We start from the raw sequence: 24,696 nt of genomic DNA, 5'->3' as shown, positions 1-24,696 counted from the left end.
GCTGATTGGTTCACGCCTTTGCAGGCGGGAACTAGATTTGTTTTGGTTGCACCAATCCGAGCTGAATTTTGCCTGCAAACTTGCAAACTTTTGCATGACAAGGCGGATAGATCCCTAGCAACGTGACCACCGTGTTCTATCACATGCCGCATACTATAGCCCACTTAAGACTTGCCACGCTTATACCGAAGGGAACCGGTTCGATACCGTTTTGGTTGTCTTTAGACCTACGGGCGGAATCGTAGTGGCGCAAGATATTACAGTCGCGCCCGATTCAAAATGGCGGTAGAAGAGCCACTTATTTTTCGTCATGCAGTAGTTCATACTTCTCATACTTGCATATGAGACGCGCCCAACAAAAAAGGAGGATGAGACGCATGTACAGGGACGGGCAAGACCAAGGCTTGAACCCGCCGGCGTTCGTCCTCTCCAAGCTGGCGGTACTGCAATCGTTGATCGGGTCATAGGAGAACACCAAAGAAGCAGCCACTGGTGGCAGGCCATTGCACTTGAAACATTTGACAACTTTCAATGACAATTGCACAAACGTTTCAGAATGAGGAAAATATGCTTCTATCACTAGCAGGCTTATTAGCATATCATTATCATGGCCGGAGCCAGTTTCTCTTCACACACAGAGAGGAACCGTCACGGCCCCCCGCTGAAGCGGCGCAGACCGGGGTTGGGATGTGGTCTGGGTCGGTTCCACGAAAAACCAACCTGTGACGCTTATTTCCTCTTTAGACCGGTAATGATAAGCTACACAGATCGGTTATAAGTGACCCAGTTCGGTTAAAGCGTGGCAAGTCTAAAGTGGGTCCATGGTGCATCAGTGCTATAAGTTTTCCTCAATGATTACGGAAAGTAGGTCATAATTTGCATAATGACCATCTCATTATGTTGATCATCACCTAAGGTACTTATACAACAAAAACAAGAATAATCCATCAATCCCTGCTTGAGTTATCCTCCTCAAAAGTTACAAACAAATAGGCCCACTGGAGTTTAAGGCAAGCCGCAAGGGGGCCCAAACTTACATCACTTACTCCCTGCCCCAAGAGCTATCTATCACTCAAAAATCATGACCATTCTTTGTTGGATGACAAGCTGTTCGATCCCTGCATGGCTGTGTGTTGCGACGGTGGACCCGTCTGTGGAAGGAAGCAGTTTTATTCAAAAACGGGCTGGAAGTTTGACTAGTTAACTGCGGGCCCAAGGCGTACAGGATACGATCTACTCACCCTTTCTAAAATTCTATCTAATATCAATCTAATAATGCTCTTTTTTGAGGGACTGGTCTGTCGTGGCACATGGTCTGTCATGGACGTAATGCCTCTCTGGTGCGTAATGACTCTCTGGTGCAAATTTTTTTGTTCACACTCGCTATGAACATAGGAAATTGATTTTGTGCTCTCTCCCCTTGATAAAACCTCATTGGACATACAAAATCAAATGGCAATCGCATCACCATAACAAGTGCTTACCATATCGTGGTGACCCCTCCTCCTCACTGCTTTCATCTTCATCTGAAAACCGTGCCCGCAGACCCTTACGATTTACTGGCTTATTTTCTTTGTCGTCTTCCTCATCATCACTGTCAGGTTCTGCTAGGGATGGAGTTTTCACCTTGATGATAGCTGGCATCACTGGCTGCCCAGCCATGTCTCTTCTGTCCTTGTCGGGCCCCAATGACACCACCACATTTTTCAGCTGGTCCTCCAGCGTTTGTATCAGGGCAGACACTTCAGCGCTAGAATGTCAATAACAATGCGTCAATACATTACAACTCAATATACATGTAACTGTACATGTTAGGGGTGGATACCGGTTCGGCCGGACTGGTTTGGACCAGAAAAACATGCAATAACCGGGTCAAAAAACCGAAAGTCGTGAACCGGTTTTTTGGACCCCGAAGTCGGAACAAAGTAGAAATATTAGAAAATTTAGATACCTCCTCAGTTCTCTGGCCACAGAAGGGGAAAATAGCTTTTAGTTTGTTGAGAATGCGACTAGATTTAAAATCACGGTCGCACGGTGCGACAATCAAAAATTAAGACCTGCGCCAGGATAAAGGCTGCAGAACTAAGCGGTAAGCCGAAAATATTTAGATATTCCAACGCTACAGGGGGTGTCCATAGTCCGGTAACTGTTCTAAGTGAATGCGCATGTCTTTTGTCATCGTACATTTTGCCCTGAACCCATCAAAAACAAGCTTAGATCTTGTAACAGGCATATAACTGTGATTAAAGCTACACAGACATAGTTTTCATTTAAACAGTAGCGTTCCGCACTTTGGTTTTATTGCACACAAAAGTCACGGCACTGTCACGGTTTGCATTCTAGTGGAACCTTCCAACACAGAAAGGGGGTCCAAACTCCGGTAAGGTGACGAGCAGGTCTGGATGGCCGCCCGCCATGATGTTTTTAGACCGCAGCAGAATGAAAAGCCTGTTTCCTGCGGTCATCTTTACAACTGTTCAAGCGATAGTTTTTACGATAAAAAAATCGATGAATCAACTCAAGTGGAGTTTTATCCCCAAAAATATTAAATTTTCCTTTTGTCACCGGTATCATTTCAAAGCTCATGATCTGCCCGACCTTATGGTGCTAGTTTCATTCTGCCGCGGTCTATGATGCAAAGCAAAGCTTTCTCCATGCGGTCGGCCTGTCATTGGATGGCCGCGCTGCGTGGTCCTGACGCGCGAAATCTGAACTGCGCGTTTCAAAGGAACCGAAGATATTTGACTGGGCCGGCACAAATAGATAATTTTTGATACTATTGAGCAAGAATTTCAAGGATATTAAAGTATTTTGGATTATTTGAAGACAGGGGGTGGGGGTGCAAAAAAATGCCTATAAAAATGTTGAACTTGATGCCAGCAGTGAAGTTTCAAATAATGGAATGTGACTTTATTTGTTTTGGTCATGAAACCAATAGATAAGTTTTAGAGTTATCTATTTATTTATCATTCAAGGTTATGTGAATCATTACACTACCAAAAATGATTTTTCTTGTTTTTTCTAGTTTTCTTGTTTTTACTTAATTCGTGGACAAATTTTCTTGAATGAAGAACTTCCATGAAAATGATAAGAATAAATAAGAAAAGCACAAGGGACCATTCCAAGAATCTTGTCTTGTAAAATCTCACAACAAGAAACATTTTCTTATTTTTCTTAGATAAAGAAATAATTTCTAGAAAGGATTTTCTCTCATAAGAATTTTCTAGAAATTGAAGTTAAAAGTTCTTGTTTTTCTTGTATAGAGAATCTATTTCTTGCCATGTATAAGAAAATACAAGAATTTTTTTCTCCCCTATCTTCTTTTTCTGGTAGTAAGAAAAAACAAGAATTCAAGATTATGAAAACAAGCAACAACTAGAATTTTATTCTTGAGTGTTCTTTATTTTCGTATCAAGAAACCTTGAGAAAAAAATTCTTGATTTTCTTGGGATGTTTAAGAAAATAGAAGAATTTTCTTCTTGCCTTTCTTGAGGTATCCTGCTTAGAAAAACAAGAATTTTCAAGATATTTAAGCTAGAAGACAAAGTTTGAGTCATAACTAGAATAATATTTTTGAATGTTCTTGATTTTCGTATCAAGAACCTTTGAGAAAAAAATTCTTGCTTTTCTTGGGATGTTTAAGAAAATAGAAGAATTTTCTTCTTGCCTTTCTTGGGGTATCCTGCTTAGAAAAACAAGAATTTTCAAGATATTTAAACTAGAAGACAAAGTTCGAGTCATAACTAGAATAATATTCTTGAATGTTCTTGATTTTCGTATCAAGAAACTTTGAGGAATGCATTTCTTGTTTTTCTTGATAATAATACTTGAAGAAATACAAGAAATACTTTGAAATTCTTATTTGAACTCGTATAATATAATGGTTGTTTCCTGGCTAAGATGAGGCTATTGCAAGAAATAGAAGCCAAGTTAAATTTTCTTTAAAAATCTTGATTGTTCTAGCAAATATCTGCATAAAATTTTGACCAATGGCAACACTTGCCATGTGATCTTTTCCTAACTCCTGATTGGTGGTTTCAAATGCCACAGGCAGTTGACAGGAGGGCCAAAGCTCTGAGAAGTTCATGCCTTCAAGTGCTGTTCACTTCTAGTTCTATTTTGTATTAATTGAAGACTCAAGTCGGTTTCAAAGTCAAAACCCAGGTACAAGAGAACATATACAAGATGGGGATCATGGTCTGAGGCTGCAGCAGATGCCAAATTTTGCACGGAAACACTGGATAGCAGTATGGAAAAGGTAAGTGCCCCCCTCCCCACCCGACTGTATGAAAATCAGCTCAACTTTATTTATCATATGAAAAAAAAAAGTCAAAGGGCCCCTGGATGGTTTAATCGTCAAAAGCATCAAGCATTAGAGATAATGATAAGTATAGCCTCTTTGGGTCCAACTCAAAACATCTTTTTGGCCGATGAATTAATAGATTTTAATCAAAAAGCGATCCGCACACATTGGAAGATTACATTCCACCTCTGAGGGGTGGACTATTTTAACCGTATTGTTTCTGGAAAACATATGGATAGGTTAAAGAATGATAAAACATATGATGTGTTTTGTGAAGAAATCAATTCAATAGGAACTTTCACATCTAGAAGCTGGAAGTTAGTTAGCTCAACTCAGAAAGTAAAAATGAATAACATAGTCTTTATTTTTCCCCCAGATGTTGGAAGATGCCAATGGGAATGCCAATGTCAACAGAAATGGGCTTGAAGGGTTTGGTTTCCATAGTCAAAGATGATCATCTGTTAACACTGCCAAGTCAGATGAGGCTGCTCTACACCACCTTCCAAGACGATAAAGAATTATATATTATGAAATATATCATATGTAATAAATCATATAGCATGTTAATTACATAGCAGTTTGTAATCTTTATGTCCTTTCAGTTTCAGTAGGCTTTGTATCAAAATTAGTTTTGGTATTTGTACAACAATATTGTATATAATGTATATTATTATTATACCTATTATTTTTGAAATAATACACTGTAAAGCTTTGCCAATGTCATTTTTTTATACCAGACTCCACAATTTACAGAAATATTAAGCCATCAACATGTCATTTTAACTGTAACTCTTGGAGTGAGATTCTTATTGTAAGAACATCAGCCTTAAGAGTAAGAAAGCATTTCTAGGTAGCAAGAATTGTGTTCTTGAAGTAAGAAAAGCATTCTTGTTGTAAGAAGATTAATCTTAGAAGTAAGCAAACATTTCTTGACAGCAAGAATTGTGCTCTTGGTGGAAGAAAAGTATTCTTGGTGTAAGAATATTAATCTTAGAAGTAAGAAAAAAATTCTTGGCAGCAAGAATTGTGCTCTTGATATAAGAAAAGTATTCTTGTTGTAAGAAGATTAATCTTAAAAGTAAGCAAACATTTATTGACAGCAAGAATTGTGCTCTGGATGTAAGAAAAGTATTCTTGGTGTAAGAATATTAATCTTAGAAGTAAGAAAAAAATTCTTGGCACCAAGAATTGTGCTCTTGATATAAGAAAAGTATTCTTGTTGTAAGAAGATTAATCTTAGAAGTAAGCAAACATTTCTTGGCAGCAAGAATTGTGCTCTTGATGTAAGAAAAATATTCTTGGTGTAAGGATATTAATCTTTGAAGTAAGAATACATTTCTTGGTAGCAAGAATTCTGCTCTTGATGTAAGAAAAGCATTCTTGTTGTAAGAAGATCAATTATAGAAGGAAGAAAACATTTCTTGGTAGCAAGAATTCTGCTCTAACGCTTGACTTGATATAAGAAAAGTATTATTGGTGTAAGAATATTAATCTTAGAAGTAAGCAAACATTTCTTGGTAGCAAGAATTGTGCTCTTGATATAAGAAAAAATATTCTTGGTGTGAGAATATTAATCTTAGAAGTAAGCAAACATTTCTTGGTAGCAAGAATTGTGCTCTTGATGTAAGAAGATTAATCTTAGAAGTAAGAAAACATTTCTTGGCAATAAACAATCTTTGCTCTTGATGCAAGAAAAGTATGCTTATTGTAAGAAGATCAATCTTAGAAGTAAGAAAGTATTTTCTAGGCAGCAAGAATTATGTTCTTGAGGTGAGAAAAATATTCTTTGTATAAGAAGATCAGCTCTAGAGGTAAGAAAGTATTTCTAGGCGATAACAATTTTTGCCCCTGAAGCGAGAAAAGGATTCTTGATGTAAGAAGATAAATCTTGATGTAAGAAAACATTTCTCAGCGATAAGCATGTTTGGTCTTGAAGTGAGGAAAATATTCTTAGTGTAAGAACCTAAATCTTGAAAATAAGAAAGCAGTTCTAGGTATTAAGATTGCAGATCTTAAGTAGAGAAATGCATTCTTGTTATAAGAACAAAAAACTTGAAAAGAAGAAAGGATTTCTTGGCTGTAAGAATTTTGGTCTTGAAGTAAGAAAAGACGTGTTGGTATAAGAACCTAAATCTTAGAAATAAGAAAGTAGTTCTTGCTATCAAGAATTTTGGTCTTAAGAAGAGAAATGCATTCTTTTTGTAAGAACATAAAAGCTAGCAGTAAGAAACCATTTCTAGGCAGTAAAGTTTTGGTCAAGAATACCAGCCTTTAAGTGAGAAATTAATTCTTAGTATAAGAACCTCAGATCCATGTGTCTGAATCAAGAATATACATAGAAAAAAAAATCTTACTGCAAGAATTACTTTCCGGCAGTAGCCAAGGTCATTTTTATAAGAAAGATTTTCTTACTACAAGAAAAAGCTCAGTAAGTAAAAAATTGCTTAATTCGTGGACAAAACCTTTTTCTTGAATACAGAAAAATTTGCTTGCATGAAGTAATATTTTTCTGTATGTAAGAAAAAACTAGAATACAAGAAATTGCATTTTTGGTAGTGTACTTGCCTTGTTCCAAGTAAAAAATATCATTGTGTATTTTTCAACTTGTTGAAATTGAGGCACCGTGGCCCCCGGATAGGGGCCAGCCGGGTAACCTATGCCCAATTTTTTCGAAAATCCCAATATATCACTTAAGCTTATGTCATTTTTAATGTCATCGCAAATGGTCATGTGAATCGTTGCTTGCCTTGTTCCAAGTTGAAAATACCATTGTGTATTTTTTCACTTGTTGAACTTGAGGCACCGTGGCCCCCCGGATAGGGGCCAGCCGGAGAACCTATGCCCAATTTTTCTAAAAATCCCTCGTACTAGTATCATTTAGTATGTAGGAAGCTATTGAATGAATTGAATTGCCAATTGTTCTGCAGGAGTTAACATGATGATGATGATCAAGATCTGTTTTCTTCATTAGTTACCTTCGCCGGGAATGTATGCAGGTAAGGTTATGTTATATGTTACGCCAGCTGTAAAGTGGGTCCGTATGTATGTCGAGATCATAAGTCGAGAGAACTTTGACGGATCTTGCTGATTTTTGATAGGTTAGTGGCGGTTGTGGAAACGAAGGTCACGTCCGAAAATGGTTAACCTGGCGTTTTCCTAAAGTGCTCCAGTGGACTTTTTTTGTTAGTGTGTTTGTATGTAGACAACATAACTCGACGTATTGATGATGGATCTGCATGATTTTTGGTGGGTACGTAGAGATTGTGAAAACGAAGCTCAAGTTCAAAAATGGGTCACCTGGCATTTTCCTGCGGTACTGCAGTGGGCTGTTTATGTATGCGTATTTGTTTGTTGACAGGATAACTCGAGAAGCTGTTGATGGTTGTGCATGATATTTAGTGAATAGGTAGATTTATTAAAGGGGAAGGTCAAGTTCGATGATGGGCCTCCTAGCGGGTACTTTGGGTACTGCAGTCTAGCTTCAAAGTTTGAGGTCGAATTTTCTGCAAGTGCTACGGTCATGATTTTTGTGTGGTAGATAGTCCATGCCACATGAAGTAAGTTGTGCACGTTTGGGCCCTCTAGCGGCTTGTTTGGAGCTGCAGCGGGTGTTTTTAATTTATTTGTTTTGACCTTTGGACATGAATAACTAGACTTATGGTCAACGGATCGTCTTGATTTATGGTATGTAGATAGCTCGATTAATGATTTACATAATTGAATATTCATTATGCAAATCAGGAGCTAATTTGCATAATTAGCAAGGAAAGTTTATAAATCTGGTACCTTTCAAAATAGGACTCTCAAACATGTGACATATATAGCTGAAAAAGAGAGAGGTATCGATAGATACCGATAATGCTAATAGCTACCTATTTTGCATAATTAAAGAGAAAATACTAATTGAAAATACCACAATAGTAAATGATTGGAATTTCATTCTTGTATCATAAGGAAGCTAAGTAAAGGTGAACAATATCAGACAAAAATCATGCATGACAAGGCCTCATTAACATAATTTATAAGGAAATGTCTACAATTCCCTTTCAATTTGCTATTTTTAAGTCTATATATTCAGGTTAAATTGCACTGACAGGTGACCTAGTTTACCGGAGCAGGCTCCCTGTGAGACGTCCCTGGAGGACACATGTGATACTTTACTTGCCCGGTGCAGGGCTCTGTTTTGGGGTCAGGGAGGTCACACGGGCATTTAAACACAGCAGCCTTACGATCTAACGCTCTCCCTGTTGGAAGGTATAGGTTTGATAAAAACTGATTGATATGTCGACTATGAAAATAAGGGCATAATTGAAGCAAATACATTGCCAACAAATTGCCTTATTTTCTGTAGTAAAGATAAAAGTTATGATACCAATTAAGCAAAAATATTCTTACAGTGATTATTTTTATAACTCTTGGGAGAACTCGTGTAGGTATAGGTATGGGTTTGTTTTAAACTTTGAAAGAGAATACTTGTAACTCAAGAAGGTGATGACGGATCGTCATGGTTTGTAGGGATGTACATAGTTTTAGTGATGATTTACATGATCGTATAAGAATCATGCAAATCAGGATCTGTGATGTGAAAAAGTATACAAACCCTTGCATTCCATTGTAGTCAAACACGTGACATGTAACTGAGAAAGAGAGGAATATTGATAAATATCAATTATGCAAATGAATACCTAATTTGCATAATTTATGACAAAATACTATAATTCCAGAGTGGTAAATGATGGGATTTCATTCTTGTGGCGTTTGGGAGATAATCAAATGTGGACGTTATCAGACATAAATCATGATGGCCTCATTTACATAATATATGAGGAAACGCTAGAATGGCCCTCTTTTCTAAGATTTTACTTTAATGCTGTATTTTGTGTAGAGAAAAGGATCACTTGAAATGCATGCAATCAAGGACCTTATTTACATACTGAGTGATAAGCATTCACTCGAAAAGGCTAACATCAGTCAGCGAAGGTATGAGGTGGTGGAGTTTTTTCTAAATTTAGTTCGGACTCAGGAGATTTTATCTGAAGCAACTAATTATGTTTTGATGAAATAAAAAGTGTTCTAAGTCTGCTTGTTAGTCACTGACAAAAAAAACATTGAAAATAAGTGCAATATTCAAATACATAGATTCTATTGGTTTGATATTACGCTAATGTATCAACTAGACAGGATCAGGTTTAGGTTCAGGTCCAGACCTGAACCTAAACCTCTGGACCTGAACCTGAACTCGAACCTGATTGAGCCGAACTGGTATCCACCCCTAGTACATGTAGATGTCTTTGTGCAATTCAACGATTAATGCATCACAACAGTGATGGCGACACTGGGAGGGTATGGTGTTGCTCCTCGGGAAAGACCACCTCACCTTCCTGACATGCAGGGCAGACTGCAGTCATGTAACATGACAAATTTGGGGGATGGCATACATCAGAGCCCCTTTGAAACTTTCTGTAAAAAGTCCAAACTTCCAAGAGGCCAGTTTGGTCTGGGAAAGTTCTGGGTACTCACGGAGTTACATTTATAACATTAGGATTTTTGTCCACATTCTACAATTTAATTGCGCTACAGGAGATGAGGAGAAGCAACACATGTACATGTATTGTGGATTTATCATCGTACCAGCCTTTACAAATTGATATGAGCCAAATTTCGGGCACAATTGATGCTTTCTTCATTTTCCCACAACACCTATTATGTCTCACGAAAAATACACTACAACATTACTTATGGGTTTTGACTTAGAAGAAGTTATACCAATGGGTGGCCTAAAACGCCCTAAAAAACGGCTGTCGCCTGAGGAGACATGCAAAATTTAAAAAGCAGCCGAGAACGTAACAATTCAGTTCAAAGAACGAACGGTTGACTGGTAAATCCAGCTACCGAGGCCCTCTGTCATCAAGTCAGATCACTCCTGTCACTGTTCTTGTATGCTGTGCAAGGTGGTTTACAATGCCTGTGGCCATATTCTGTAACTTCCGTTACCGTTTCAAGTAAGACATGAAGACCAAAGTTAGAATCAGTATTGGTGTATACAATTGTATGCCTGAAATCTTGCAATGACTAGACTCTAGACAAGGGGTAAATACCGGTTTGACTTAATCAGGTCCAAGTCCAAGTTTATTCAGGTTCTCATGTTAAGGTCCGGAAAACTGAACCAACAGTTACAGAAAGAAATGAATGTGAATTGAGGCTAATCTAGCTTGATTTAGGGTTGCTTTTTTCCTAGGGTGACCTAATAAGATGTATAAATCTTAGAACCAACAAATTAAATTGGTGTGGTCTTACTATGGACAGAAATCCCAAGAAAATTGATTTGAAAACACAACTTTCAACACCCTAATAATGCTTTGAGGACATTTGATAACATGGTGGTGATATAAAGAAGTTTGTGAATGAAATGCACTCTACATGCAACAAAGACATTTAACGTAGTTTGGAGCACAAGAAAAATCTGCCCTTCAAAATGTAGGAAATAACATTTCAGATTTCAAAATTTCAACCTCCCCTGGATTAGTTGCCTATTCAGTGCTTGTGATGATTCAAAATTCTGTCAACAAACTCCAACATATTTCTATTTACAGGCTGCAGTTTACATTTCAACAGCTAGGGGGCGCAACATGCCAATACACTCACTGTTGACATACATGCACCAAGGAGATAATAGGGGAAGGTGTCGACTCTAGATACCACCCTGCTGCAGCCTTTTTTTCTTGTCAAACCCTGCTGCGTCCGATTGTTCAGACAGGCCGGCGAATGCTGTCATCAACAAACTTCAACAGATTTGTATTTACACGCTGCTGTTTACAATTCAGCAGCTAGGGGGTGCAGCAAGCCAATACAGTCACTGTCAACATATATGCACCAACAAACATTTTCTGTTGACAATTTTCAGTCACTTTCGGCCGTGTGACGTAACAATGTCCAAAGAAGAGGGGTCATGTCCATGTGATTAATTCTCCTCAACAGGAAAGGAGGTCTACGCATCAAACTTTCAGGCACTTGGGATATGCTAACCCCACCCCCAACCCCGACAAACAATATTAGCTCCTAAAACAACAGGAGCTAATTGAGTCATTAGCATACAACCTTGTCTTGACTAACTATTCTATTGAACCATCTGAAACTATCTTCACTCATTAACATATCTATTCAGAGTTTTGGTACAAAACCTGGTTCTGCCAGATCTTTACTTACTGTAAGTCTATTAATATTCGCGAGAAATTTAAGTTCGCGAGATTCGCGGAGACCTTCTCTTCGCGAACTCATCTCCTCGCGAACTTGTAGTTTTACTGGGCTACCCCCATCCCCACACCTTTCGTCCCAAACACTAACTAGAGTTCCACGAACACATTATCTTCGCCAAATAATCAAGGCTTATCATGGAGAGTGATTAATATTTACGTGCTTATCACCCCCTGCAAATTTGATCATGCACCATACCATTTGGAAGTTATGATTGGGCGAATGAGTCCAGTCTAGATAGGGTTTAAAATCATTTGGTGGTAACAGGACTAGTATATGTGTAGAGTGTGCTGATATATGTTATAACTGGTCATGAAAAATATGAGTATGTTGATATTATATGGGCCACAAAGGTTCGATATTGCACTGTTGAAAGTTGAAAGTGATGATGAAATAGTACAGTCAATACATATGAATAGAGTAAATCTGTCGCGTTTTTAGGTGTTTTTAGTCAGGCTATCTATTTTGTCCCCATTTCGTTATGTCGCCAACAGTGTTGAAAAAAAACACAGCAGGACCCACACCTCTGCTTGGAGAATAGTTTACCGTATTTTCTCGATTAAAGTACGCACCTTTGAAACTTTTCAAAATCCAAAAAGTGTCTCAGGATATCGCCAAAGCGGGGGTGCGTACTTTGTTTGAGGTCACTGTCCGGACAAATTGGAACAGAACCACAAACCAGCCGGAACAAGGAAGAGGGGACCTTGGAATAACACCGATTCGTCCATATAACGTTTAGATAAGAATGTTGATGCGTGGAAATAAAGTTGAACTTCAATAAACGACAGTGTTTCATATGTGTATCATTGATATTAACACGAAAATAGATACGTATTACACGTTACCATACTAGCACACAAGAAATCTTACGTAGTGAGCACCCGGATCAAGTCATGCCGCCGGCATGGTTCGGCACCCAGCCGATCCCAATGCCCGAGGAAACTCGGAAAGAACACCGGCACCGTAGGTTCACCGTATAAGACATCGGTACTGACATTAATGCGTTTATTTTGTGATTTACGAAGAAGAAATAGAAATCCCGATCCCCGGTGACGATATTTGTCGTTTTGAGTTAACGTTACACGTTCCACTTCCGGGTTCTTCGGCGGCAAAATTTTCGATAAAAAATGCACCCTAAAACATCTTCAAAGCGGTTTGACAGAGCACTCCTTTATTTTAACGTTGGTCCGTTAAATTCTGCGTATGCACCGATATTAACGTCATAATACGCATAATTGCGACAGGTATATCAAACCTCGGACATGGCCCGCCAGGCCTGAAGCCCGCAGCGGCTTGGATTGCGTAATACTATGCAAATATTGCGTGACGTAGTCGCGTAAGGCATCTCTTATTGGCTGCTGCTAAATTCGTGGCGGGAAATGGTGGGCGGGTCTGGGCAGCGGTTTTCCAGTTTTCGGTTGGATGTAAGGCCGTATTCATGGTATTTGACCGTAGGAAATAGTGGGTCTCGAACTTATATAATCATTCTTCGGTCTTACACGAAAATTTTGAAAAAGTAGGCCGCTTAGATAGATAAATAGGAGATTATTTTCGCCATCAGCCCGTTTCTTTTGACGGCAAGTTGTCGGCCGGGCCGATCGGTATGATATGCGTCGCCGTGAAAATATATGTTATTTTCAAGTTGTTGCGTTCTAAGGATTTATATCAAGAAATAACTATATATCGCCAGTATCGGGAGAGTGTTTTCTGAACACATCATTCTTACCCAGTGTTGTGGATATGATCGCAATTTTCCTCCGATGATTTGCAAATCTGTACCTCACGGCCAGCGAAATCATATGAACCGAGCAGGGTATTAACCATATGATAAAGTTCAACGTGTTTTGCAAAGGATGAAACAGTTCCGGCTAGAATACTGCAACAAGTCACGACACAATCACTTATCAAAAGGTTTAAATGCATTTCTAAACAATTATTTGTGGTAGTAACCGCCTTCAGGACATGTACTTGTCGGAACATTTAAACTGTGGCATCGGCCCGGAGAAGGGGTGCGTACTTTATTTGGGTTTTCTCATTTTACGTTTCAAGGCCGGAAATATGCCTGGAATTTTGCCCGAATCGGGGGTGCGTACTTAAATTAGGGTGCGTACTTTAATCGAGAAAATACGTATTTATTTGACCTACATGTACGTTTATGCAAGGCCATTTGTTTACATGACCTGACACTGTCCCATGTCCCATTGAAATGCAGTGGGTTAACAAACTTTCCTTACTAATTATGCAAATTAGCTCCTGATTTGCATAATTAGTCATTGATAATGTAAATCACCATCTGAGCTCTCTACATACCAAAACATCACGACGAGCTGTCGACCCCTTCTCAAGTTATTCATGTCCGAATGTAGAAACAAAAACACCCACTGCAGTTCTTAACAAGCCGCTAGGGGGCCAAAATTTACAGAGCTTACTTTCTGTGGCATGAACTATCTACCACACAAAAATCATGACCATAGCACTTTCAGAAAAAATGCCCCTAAATTTTGAAGCTCCGCTGCAGTACCTTAGGTACTCGCTAGAAGGCCCATTATCGAACTTAACCTTCCTTTCTGTAAACCCTACCCATCCACTAAATATCATACGGATCCATCAACAGTTTCTCGAGTTATGCTGGCGACATACAAATACACATCCACACAAAGCCCGCTGCAGTACCGACGGAAAATACCAGAGGAACCATTTTTGAACTTGACTCCCGTTTCCACAACATCTACACACCTGCAAAAAATCATGAAGATCCATCAACGTTTCCGTGACTTTTTTTGCCTACATACAAACACAAAAAAATGCAAAGTCCGCTGCAGTACTGTTGAAAAACGCATGGTGAACCATTTTCAAACTTGACCTTTCTTTGCACAACCACTACACACCTACCAAAAATGATAAAGATTCATTGAAGCTTTCTTGAGTTATGCTCCTGACATACATTCAGACCCACCCAACAGATTTTTCAACCGAAAACATAATCTTCTCCGAGTACAAGTACTCGGCGAAGATAATGATAGCAAATTCTACCGATGACAAGACTCAACTGATAACAGACCGTTCACTATATCAAGCATGAACTTAAAGTTTCTTCAACACACAAGCGATACATGGGGTCATTATTTAGTTACTAAGTACTTCTTACAACGAACGGTAAAAGAAAGTACACCTAAGTTACGACGGTATCAGAGAAATTCGCACCGGCATTTTGTGTGTATCCACATTGTTATGGCGCTGCGGGCGTATAAAGGACGCCGTTCCCCGTCAGAAAATCCAACTCCTTTGTTTTGTTAGGTATTGTTATTCTTGAATACAATCGATGTCGGCACCTTTCGCATATGTTGTTCTCATTAAAAACTTGTTTTTCAAGGTTCAAGTCGGTCTTTCGAAGTTTATACAAGCGTCATTCATGTCATAGTTTTTCGGCAAGGGATTTCCTGCGAACGTGGACAGAGCATGACCGAAACCCTCAAAAGAATCTGTGTCGAAGGACCAGCCATCGATCAATTCCATTTCTATCGGGATATCAAAAGATAAAGTTGTAAAATGAAACGTATTTCCACCGCTGTAATTTCAGTAAACAAGCCGACCCAAGCGGCCGAGGGCGCCATGTTGAAGTCATGAATATGCAACATGCCCGCATGTTCTGAGCTCTGATTGGCTCACCTCAGATAACCTGTGCTCTGATTGGTTGATTGAAAGAAAGCGTCAGTGTTTCACGTGATCAAGATGGCGCGGGTTTCTCAGAACAGTTTGTAACATGTAGCAAAAGCTACCCAAAAAAATGCGTGTTGGAACAATTTTTCGCGGCCTTTGTTACGATATCGATAAAATGTAGCCAAGCCTCTTCTGAAGGCAACAGTCACTTAATTTTCTTGGCATGGAAACAAATCGTACATGCGTGGCGGGAAACTTCCGCTAGCGCTCCTCGGCGTTAATGTGGACGCATTATTACGTACCTTTACTTAGCAATTTTGCCTTTCAGAATGCGGAAATAGTGTTTAAGACGGTTCAAAATATCAAAAATTTACCTTGCCCTACCGAAAATTGGTAACACCCGTTCGCGAACTCAAAGACCTCGCGAACTCCTGTCTTGCTAAGTTTCGCGAAATTAAGTGCTCGCGAACATAAGAAGACTTACAGTAGTCACTGACATAGGATAGCAGATGCTGTCTGAAACGTTTCAAAATTTTATCCAGTTGCTTGAGTAACTATTCTTGGCTTAGTCCCACATTGTTTAACCTATACATAAACAACCTTGCGCATGTACTTGATAATACTGAATGCTCCCTGCCCTCTCTACATAAATTTATCGTATCATCCCTCTTATACACAGATAATGTTGTTATTTTTTCAATAGTCCAATAGCTGTAAATTGCCTTAAATAGATTGAAGGACTTTTGTATGTAATGGAAACTTTTTAATGGAAACAATTAATTGAAAGAAAATGAAAGTTATTTTCAATACATCTGGCCAGTCATGCCCTAAACAAACATTCTTGTATGATTATTGATCTCAAAGAAGAAAATGATAGCTTATAGGTACACAACTCTACAAACACCTTCAGGACAATCCTTCCAGGCCACTGCCTTACAAAATTCTTCTTTTCCTTACCTGGGCACTGAGCGAACCCTGTCCTTTGGTGGTTTGGGAGGTGCAGCTGTTTCCTTCTCTTCCGCCTCCTCTTTTTCCTCCTTTTTCCCCTCCATTTCATTGGTGAGTTGATCAACTGTCTTTACCTGTTGCTCTAAATCTGGTACTACCTGGTCTTCGTCCTTAGCATCTCCTTCCCTTCCTTCTATTTTAGCTGGGCTTTCCTGCAACACAGGAGCACAGACTGTTAAAGAAATGCTCATTATATTTCTCTCCCTATACCCTATATATAGGGTATGGGGGAATATATTGTTTTTGCTGGCATGTTCTTCTTTCCTCTCCTGCCAAAAAAAAAAATAGATACATACAGGGTGGTAGCTCTATCAATGCAGAAACTTATAGTATTTCCCTTACGATAAATGCTATCGATGCATATTGGAGGTGATGTTAGCTTTAGGAAAGGTGAATACAATGGAATGTCAGCACAAATTATACGACTCCCCGAAACATACGACTGTCCGAAATAGCGATATTGACGTCCCAAAGGGGGGGGTGAATAGCATTTTGAGCAAGACACACAAACACACTCACAATATCGCAACTTTATTTTAATCAAAGTACAATCTGACCTTTCCGACAATCAAAACGTCACCATATTGGACTAAATACGTGATCTATTTTGTTCAGATAAGCCCGAACAGCGTGGGAAACTCCCGCCATGTTCATCACGTGAAATCTTACAGTCAACCAATCAGAGCACAGGTTTTCATGACGCGAACCAATCAGCGCTTAGAAACAAGCGGTAAACATGCATATTAATGAGCAAGATGGCGGCACCAGCCCTCAACGCTTCATTTTTAAGTGAAATCGCAGCGTAAAATATGATTCATCTACGCTACATAAGCAGAATTTTCACGGGGAAAGAATTTAAGGAATAGATTCTCTGCCGAACATGGCCACAAATAACGACAAATCGCAGAAAATCACAGCGTAGAGGCTCAAATGCTCGGGCAAAAATCTTGTTTTTCTTTACGTATTTTTGCATGGCTCTTTGATTTTCGCTGACTTCCGTCGGTGAGTCTTGAAAAACAGGTTTTTAATGAGATCAACGTATGTCAAAGGCACCGATATCGATTGTTTGCAAGCATAACAATAGCAAGAAACAAAGGAGTGCCATTGTCGAATGGAAGACGGCGTCCCCACTCCTGAATCTACAATGCAAACCCAAAATTTAGCCTATAGTTGTGGGTCATTTTACGATATAATCGGACAGGATTTTATACAATACACCAAACTTTACGATTATGGGCTATACAGTTCTCTCTCTCTCTCTCTCTCTCTCCAATTTTACGTCTTTTGTTCCCCATCATATGGGGGTTGGACGTGCTTGCACATGGATGGGGAAGCCCCAGAACTCCTCATCAAGTGCAAGTCTTTTTTGTAGCAAGAGTTTTTATGGCTGTATGCCCTTCCTAACGCCAACCCAAACCCTACTGCTGGGCTTAGGACAGTTATTCATTGTTTTTACAATTGAGTGAATGGTAAATGGTTTGGTGTTTTGGAATTCTATACACTCAGATAGACGAAATATACAGAAAAAAGGTATACAAATAATTGGCATATACTGTAACGTAACGTGTCCTATTTACGTGCGAGAGCAGTTTACGTCCAGTTTGGGTCATGTCCAGAAGTCGCGGTGTATTATGCCGAAGCCTGTTCTCATGAGCAATAAAGAACGTCATAAGCATGATCCTTAGCTATCTCTCTTTTATACAAAACAATGAAAAAGATTTCCGTCCAGCGACATAACAGAATAGAACTCCTGAACCAGCAACGACAAGTTGCACGGAATCGTTGTGCATGATGTATTTCATATGTAATTCAACACCGCGTACTTCATCACGTGTCTCTAACTTACACGATAGCTAGCATCTTTTAAAAGTAGCTGACGTTAAACCTTTCTTTGATATTCAGACTATCCATGGTGATTCGAGGTTTGAAACTCTAACCAGTTTTAGGAAGGTTTGATACAAGCTAGCGACCCCCGGACGGGAAGTTAATTTTTGCACGGCAAAACATAATAGCCATGCGTTTATCATGTGAACGCCACGTGCCGCCCATGTCGTTGAAATTCACAGATCAAAATTGTTTTCTTCCATAATGGGTTACGCTAGCACAATTTTACATCATATACAGTCAAACCTGTATAAGCGGTCACCTGGACATAGCAGCCACCTGGCCATAGTGATCATTTTTTGTCGGTCCCTTGGATTTTCCCCATTGACATAAGCATTAAGAATTAGTCTATAGCTGTCACCTGTCCAATGTGGTCGCGGTCAGGCAATTTTCCGTCCGTCCGGCCGCAACGCCAACACTGCCGACAACGGTCACGGTACGTGGTCAGCCCACAGTCAAAGCGCGGCCGGCGTACCTTGTTTACAACAGCGGCCGTAACTCCGAGCCGTGCCAGCCCACGCCTGGTTTACACTCTTTTTATTTCCGCGCTGCGTCGCCAAAATGTGGACTCAACTAGGACCCTTCATGTGTTTGAATAAAGAAAACATTAAAGAATTTTGTAGTTTGACGCAAAGTATTTCCAGAATGGTGTCTTTGAAAGTTTTAAGTTTTGCGTGGCTGTTTACACTTGTCTCAGTTCCACGGCACATCGCCATTTTCTGAGCAGTCGGACGGCGAAATTACGGCCACAACTTTTTAACAGAAGACCCGTTTGTTTATCTGGTGTGTTAGGTTCTTGAAAATGTAGGTATCAAGGTCGAATTTCCGTTTTCCGCGGGTAAATAGAGAATCTGAACCGAATTCATGTGTTTCCATGATGGCGTCGCAGCATGCAGACAAAAGGTCATAAGAGTTCATGCCACGATACCACTGTTATGTAGGTTAAATGCGGTAAATTTATTTTGTTATACCGAATCGCTGAAAGCAATTTCATCATCAAAATCTTCAAAATGAATTCATATAAATGTACTATGATGTAAACTTTAAATTATACTGAGTTTATGAAAGAAATAAGCATGAACACATCCAAATTTCCAATGAGCACCACATACTAGGGATAATGGTAGAAGCCGAACCCAAGCTGGAAACAAAAGAAACTCGCCGAGATGTTTTGTTTGAAAACCGACCGAAAACCAACAATAAGTAGCAAATAAGAAACAATCCTTTGTTTCAAAATATTGTTAACTAAATGGGTGGCGCTTAGTTGCAAATTAATTCGTTTTACATGTCTTAATTTTGTTCGTTGTCGGTGACACAGGGATCAAACTTCCAAGAAAAATGGCGATCTCTTCCGAGTCCAGAAGCTCTTCACAAGTCCGTAATTTTCGAGTTCCCGACAGCTGGCTAACTTAGCCACGGGAACTTACAGTAAACTGAACGTTTCAACTACTTCTTAGATCAATTAGTATTTAATTATTGGTCATAATTTACAAATTATCAGTAATATTTTGTTGTTGTTTATGATTCCAGTGTAAAACAACTTTTATGCGAGCAAACAAATCTAATATTTACTCGTGCAGTAATTAATTAAATTAGGGCTTAGTAAACTGAACATCCATGTCAACTAAATTGAAGACCACTTGCAGTTAATGTGTTTGTGTATAAGTGACATAGTCATTGCCATATTTCTTTATTTCTTGATGTACTGTAATGAGTATTATGTTATAACAAAAATTGAACTGTGGATGTTCTATGCACCTGTGCAGTGTGTATGTGAATAAATACTCTGTATCTCAGTATTAACTTAGCCCTGTGTCACTCATTGCTCAAGTCGACCCGTTCTCTATATACATGTAGTGGTCACCAGGCCATAGTGGCCAAATTGGCTCAATCCCTTGAGTGACCACTATAGACAGGTTTGACTGTACATCAGTATCAGCGTTCCCGCCAGCCCAGGTTCATGAGTGCGTCCACCAAAATATAATATTTTTGGGGGGGGGAGCACCGAAGGCGCAACCCGACCGCCGAAGACGGTCGCAATCTAGGGGGGGGTCCGGGGGGATTCTCCCCCGTGAAATTTTGGATCTTCAAGCCTTCAGAAACGCAATCTCCCGCATTTTGAGAGACAAATCATGCGGTTGAGAGTGGTTGTCAGTGGTCCCTTTTACCGTCGCCATTGTCATTATCGGTGGCGGTGCTAACGAGAACGACCCATAAATGTGCTTTTCAAAACGAAGGAAATCGGTAGATTATGTTGTCACCCGTTGTAGTTTACTTCTTACACATTGTTTTATTTCTACATTGAATTTCGTGTTTTGAGGTACGTGGATACCGACCAAGTTTGAGAATGAACATGGAAAATACTATTGAAGTCTTTGATAAAACCGGCAATCAGTTTTCATTTTATGTTCGATCGTTTGTTCTCGACCGGAGAGTTCGTTTTTATGTCACTAACACCGGTGGTTCTCGTGAACGTTACTAACAGGGAAAGATAAGTAAACATGAACTTACAAGTAATTTTCACAAGCAGACTGTAGTTTATTAACAAACATAACGTTAGTACGAAACTAGTTGATTATCGGACGCTAAGTATAGAATCCATTTGTCGGTCAAAGAAGCATATCCGGTACTGAATTACCGTCACAAAAGTGAACATGACATCTAGGCCGGTTCAATGTAAGGTGACTAGAGTCCATCCTAGAAAACCAATGATCATCCAGTATAGTTGCAAAATCGTAGCTCTAAGGCAAACAGTCCTACAGGCGATAGCCATGGAAAAGGAAGTTGTGTCTCTACAGAAAAGCCGTGCGTGCTTCGGCTCCCAGTGACAAGTCTCCATGCTTTCTTCATCCTGTACGTACTATTCTTTTTTTTCCTACATGTACGTAAACCTATGCTCATACTCGTGCAGTCATACTGCGAGCCAAAGATCAGGTCTTTGCATCAATTTTCCAATAGCAACGAAATCGCGACACAACTTTTGACAAGATGGCTGCACTGAGATGGGTTCACCGCATCCAAACATAAAAGAGGGAAATCACGATCACATTGTTAATTGATAAACACTATGATATTTCTCTATATAAAATCGAAGGATTACAAGACGTTGGGTGTGATTGTAGTGAATTGTATTAGTTTCTGGGACATACATGTACATGTACATAATTTTTTCGTGTATTGATGTGCTTGCCTTGTGCTTTGTTACGTTGTGATGCTGTCATCCTTCAGGCGTTTCATGATCATGTTTGGCGCGAACCTTCGTCCTAATTCAAGATGTACGATATAAACGACTTGTAAAATACTTAGAGCCACGACTATCCGTATGACTGTCATTAAAAAAGTACAATGAGGGCAACAACACGATATTTAGAGGCACTCCTTCTTCGAGTGAATCTTGTACTGGCCCCACGGCCGTAGGACCGTCGGCACTTCACTGAACTTCGGATCTTAGAGATTACGGGGGCGTGTCGCACTGGGGCCAGGGCCGCCCGGCGTGAGTTTGATGTATTTAAGGCGTGCGGTGCTCCGCCCCTGGCCCTGGACTGCTAACAATGCGTAACAGAGAGCCCTGGAAGTACATGTACATCGTAGGCTTCTTTCTTACTAAAAGAGCGGTTGTTCTAAGATTCTAGTTCCACCAGAAATTAGCCCCCCTTCAAAATTTTGTTTGGATGCACTCAGCTGGGCTGAGTGCGTCTTTTCCAAAAAAAGGGCGTCCAAAGACGCAGTGAGGTATGCCTGGCAGGAACGCTGATCAGTATAAATACAATGTACATGTTCGCACAGCATTAAACAAGTGGAGAAAAACTGACAGACCATGCATTTTCTTTTTAGAAGAGCTGATATTTCTGCCCATGGGTTTAACATTTGGCTCTGTCCGCGCGGTTTTAAGATAAATACGTTTTGAATAAATTGGACGTTAACTGGTCACCTTACGTTATATACCTTTAGAAAAGGTGAATTGTTGCCTTTGCCGTAGGCAGAAGGGTATATTCTTAGTCTGGATTTGTGGAGTGATGGTGTTGCCGATATAACTCTTGATGCCATGGACGGATGTTGGTGATTTTTGGTAGGTAAGTTTCTGTTGGGGAGAGGAAGGTCCTCTGGGGGGTTTCCTTGGTGCTGTAATGAACCTTTTGTGTTTGTCGGTTTGTTTGTTGGTGGCATAATTCAAGAGAAATTAAATGGATCGTGATGAAATCTAGTATGTTGTTGGGAGTCGGGGAAAGGAAGGTCAAGTTAAAAGATGGGTCTTCTGGGGGGTTCCTACGGTACTACAGTGGGAATTTTTTGGCTAAATTTTGGAGGAGGATAACTCAAGCAGGGTTTGGTGGATCTTGATTGTTTTGGGCAGGTAGAAACGATTAGTGATGATTAACATAATTAGATGCATTCTATGCAAATCGTAAGGCGTTTGACTCTGTGCACAGAGACATACTGGAGGATTATAAAATCATATGGCATACCTGAGAAATACATCAATATATTCAAATCCCTGTACCAAGACTCAAAGTGTTGTATCAAAACAAAAACAGGAACCACACCTATGTTCGAAGTTGCTACAGGAGTCAAACAGGGATGTATTCTGTCCCACTTTCTGTTTGTTATTATGTTTAGCCATACCTAGTATGGCTAAACATATTGTTTTTATGTTTAGCCATACCTAGTATGGCTAAACATACATTGTATTGTTTTTACTCATGTTTCTTCTTCTTCTTCTCCTCCTGTCAAATCTTCAAATCGATTCATCTCTGTCATTTTTTGACCAAATGACCTGAAATTTAGTACAGAGGTAATGTAGGCAAAAACCAATGTGCGTTTTTTTCCTTTTTTTGATATTGACCTTGAAAGTGATTTTATTGAGGTTTTTAGGCTATTTTTAGCATATCTTGGCCTCCTGCGCCCTGGTATTTCAACCGAATGACCTGAAATTTGCTGTATATGTGGCTTGAACAAATATTTAAAGGACTACATTCCCATTTTTGGCATACATATATTCAAAACAATTTATTTTGGGCTTTCTTGACAATATTTGCCACTTCTGTCACTTTCAATACTACATATGACCTAAAGGTCATTGACCCCAAGTGCCTTGCACCTGGCCTTGCATGCCTGTGAGCCTTGCGACCACCTGATTGGTCAATTGGGTTAATCTAATTATCTTGCATTCCTGGCGCAGGTGTGCTAGTATTCATGCCAAATATGGTATGGGAATTCCTAGGACATGTGATTACATGGCTTTGTTCACTCTTCCTTTAACAAAGATACACATCTCCAGTTCCTATGTATTAAACCAAAATAATGTAAATCTGGTATGCGTCTGCCTTGGTCATGTACACAGGCCCTCATTCAAATGTTTGCCATACAGCCTTTCAAAACGATTTTTTAAACAAAGAATTTTTTCGTTTCGTTATTTTCAACCCAAAGTACATTCAAACAAAGGGGTGTCACATTTTTATATTTCACCCATACTAGAGTCAATTCCACGTCACCGAGAGGGTGTTTGTTGCCTTTTGTTGTAACATTTTCGAAACCTTTGCAACAACCTAACTGATATGAGTAAATGTTTAGAACAGTTTCGAACCTTTGTTTGACTTTCGAAATATTTTCTACTGCGTTCCAGCATGTTAGAAACATTTAAATCGGCGGGTACAATATTGCTATAAGTTTCGAAACTATCACAATATAGATTCATCTTTTGTTCGTACAGTTTCGAACATTGGTTAAATGAGCCATACGAAAGCAATCTACACGTCCCTGCTAAGTAGCTGATAGCACCTAATGATAGACCAATAAAGACGCCCCACCGCGAGAAGCCTGGCAGGCGATCGTAGGTGTTTTGTTTACTTTCGCGGTATCAAAAATTTCCACGTGAAGAGCGTGGTTGGGTACTCCCAAAATCCTACTACGCCGGACAGAAAAGTTTCCATTAAATTTGTTAGAAATCTTGAATAGATCTAGTTTTCTATTGTTAAAAATCCGTTTCAAGGAAACACGACACACACCACGCTATCGGCACGGTACGGGGGTGTCGCCAGCCGAACAAATACCCCGCCGCTCACGTTAACCCACACCCGTTGTTTACGTTTGGAACTGAGGTGAGCTGAGAAACACAACGCTCGTTCAAACCTTACTACTAGTACCGTTGACTGTCACGCCCTTCGAAGCGGTAAAACTACAGTCCGAAGATTTCTGTGTGTCCTTCAACTACTACAGATAATCGAAGACTCGTCACGGCATGGCTAGCACAACAAAACAACGAGCGCGCTCAGCTTCTGTACATATCGCCTCGGCAAAGTTTGGCGACAAGCTGGAAGTTTGTTTACGAGGAGGAAAGACCGGACATAAACATTTAACGTGATTATCGGGAAAACACCATGTTCCGTTAAACTGAGTGGTTAAACTGCAGTTTAGGACATTTTATAACAGAAAATAAGTTAAATCAATGATTTTGTGAATGTTTATTTTAGCATTAGTTATTCCAGATATTTTCAAACTCCAAATTCTTCAACACAACACGGGAGATCGTTTCTCCTCAGACTGGCGCGACACTCCTGTCAAAATTGATTGATGATCTCTCTCTGCCG

At 39.7% G+C, this 24,696-nt stretch overlaps 1 protein-coding gene and 1 long non-coding RNA gene across 3 annotated transcripts in view; one reads left to right on the top strand and one right to left on the bottom strand.

Annotated features, from left to right (window-relative positions):
- Nucleotides 1-24,696, bottom strand: part of LOC136427456 (phosphatase and actin regulator 1-like) — a 116,533-nt gene that overhangs the window by 27,018 nt on the left and 64,819 nt on the right. For both annotated transcript variants that reach the window (XM_066416321.1, XM_066416322.1), the window contains 2 exons: nucleotides 16,175-16,377; nucleotides 1,485-1,750 (listed from right to left, as the gene is read on the bottom strand). In XM_066416321.1, coding sequence (XP_066272418.1) covers nucleotides 1,485-1,750; nucleotides 16,175-16,377 — 469 coding nt within the window. The remainder of the gene's footprint in view (nucleotides 1-1,484; nucleotides 1,751-16,174; nucleotides 16,378-24,696) is intronic.
- LOC136427457 (uncharacterized) lies at nucleotides 2,991-5,505 on the top strand. The gene is made up of 2 exons (XR_010754434.1): nucleotides 2,991-4,258; nucleotides 4,680-5,505. It is a non-coding gene; the product is annotated as an uncharacterized lncRNA (long non-coding RNA).

The sequence above is a fragment of the Branchiostoma lanceolatum genome, chromosome 2 (genome assembly GCF_035083965.1).
Source record: "Branchiostoma lanceolatum isolate klBraLanc5 chromosome 2, klBraLanc5.hap2, whole genome shotgun sequence".
NCBI lineage: Eukaryota > Metazoa > Chordata > Leptocardii > Amphioxiformes > Branchiostomatidae > Branchiostoma > Branchiostoma lanceolatum.
The sequence above is the reverse complement of the archived record's forward strand: the minus strand, read 5'-3'. Positions and strand labels throughout refer to the sequence as shown.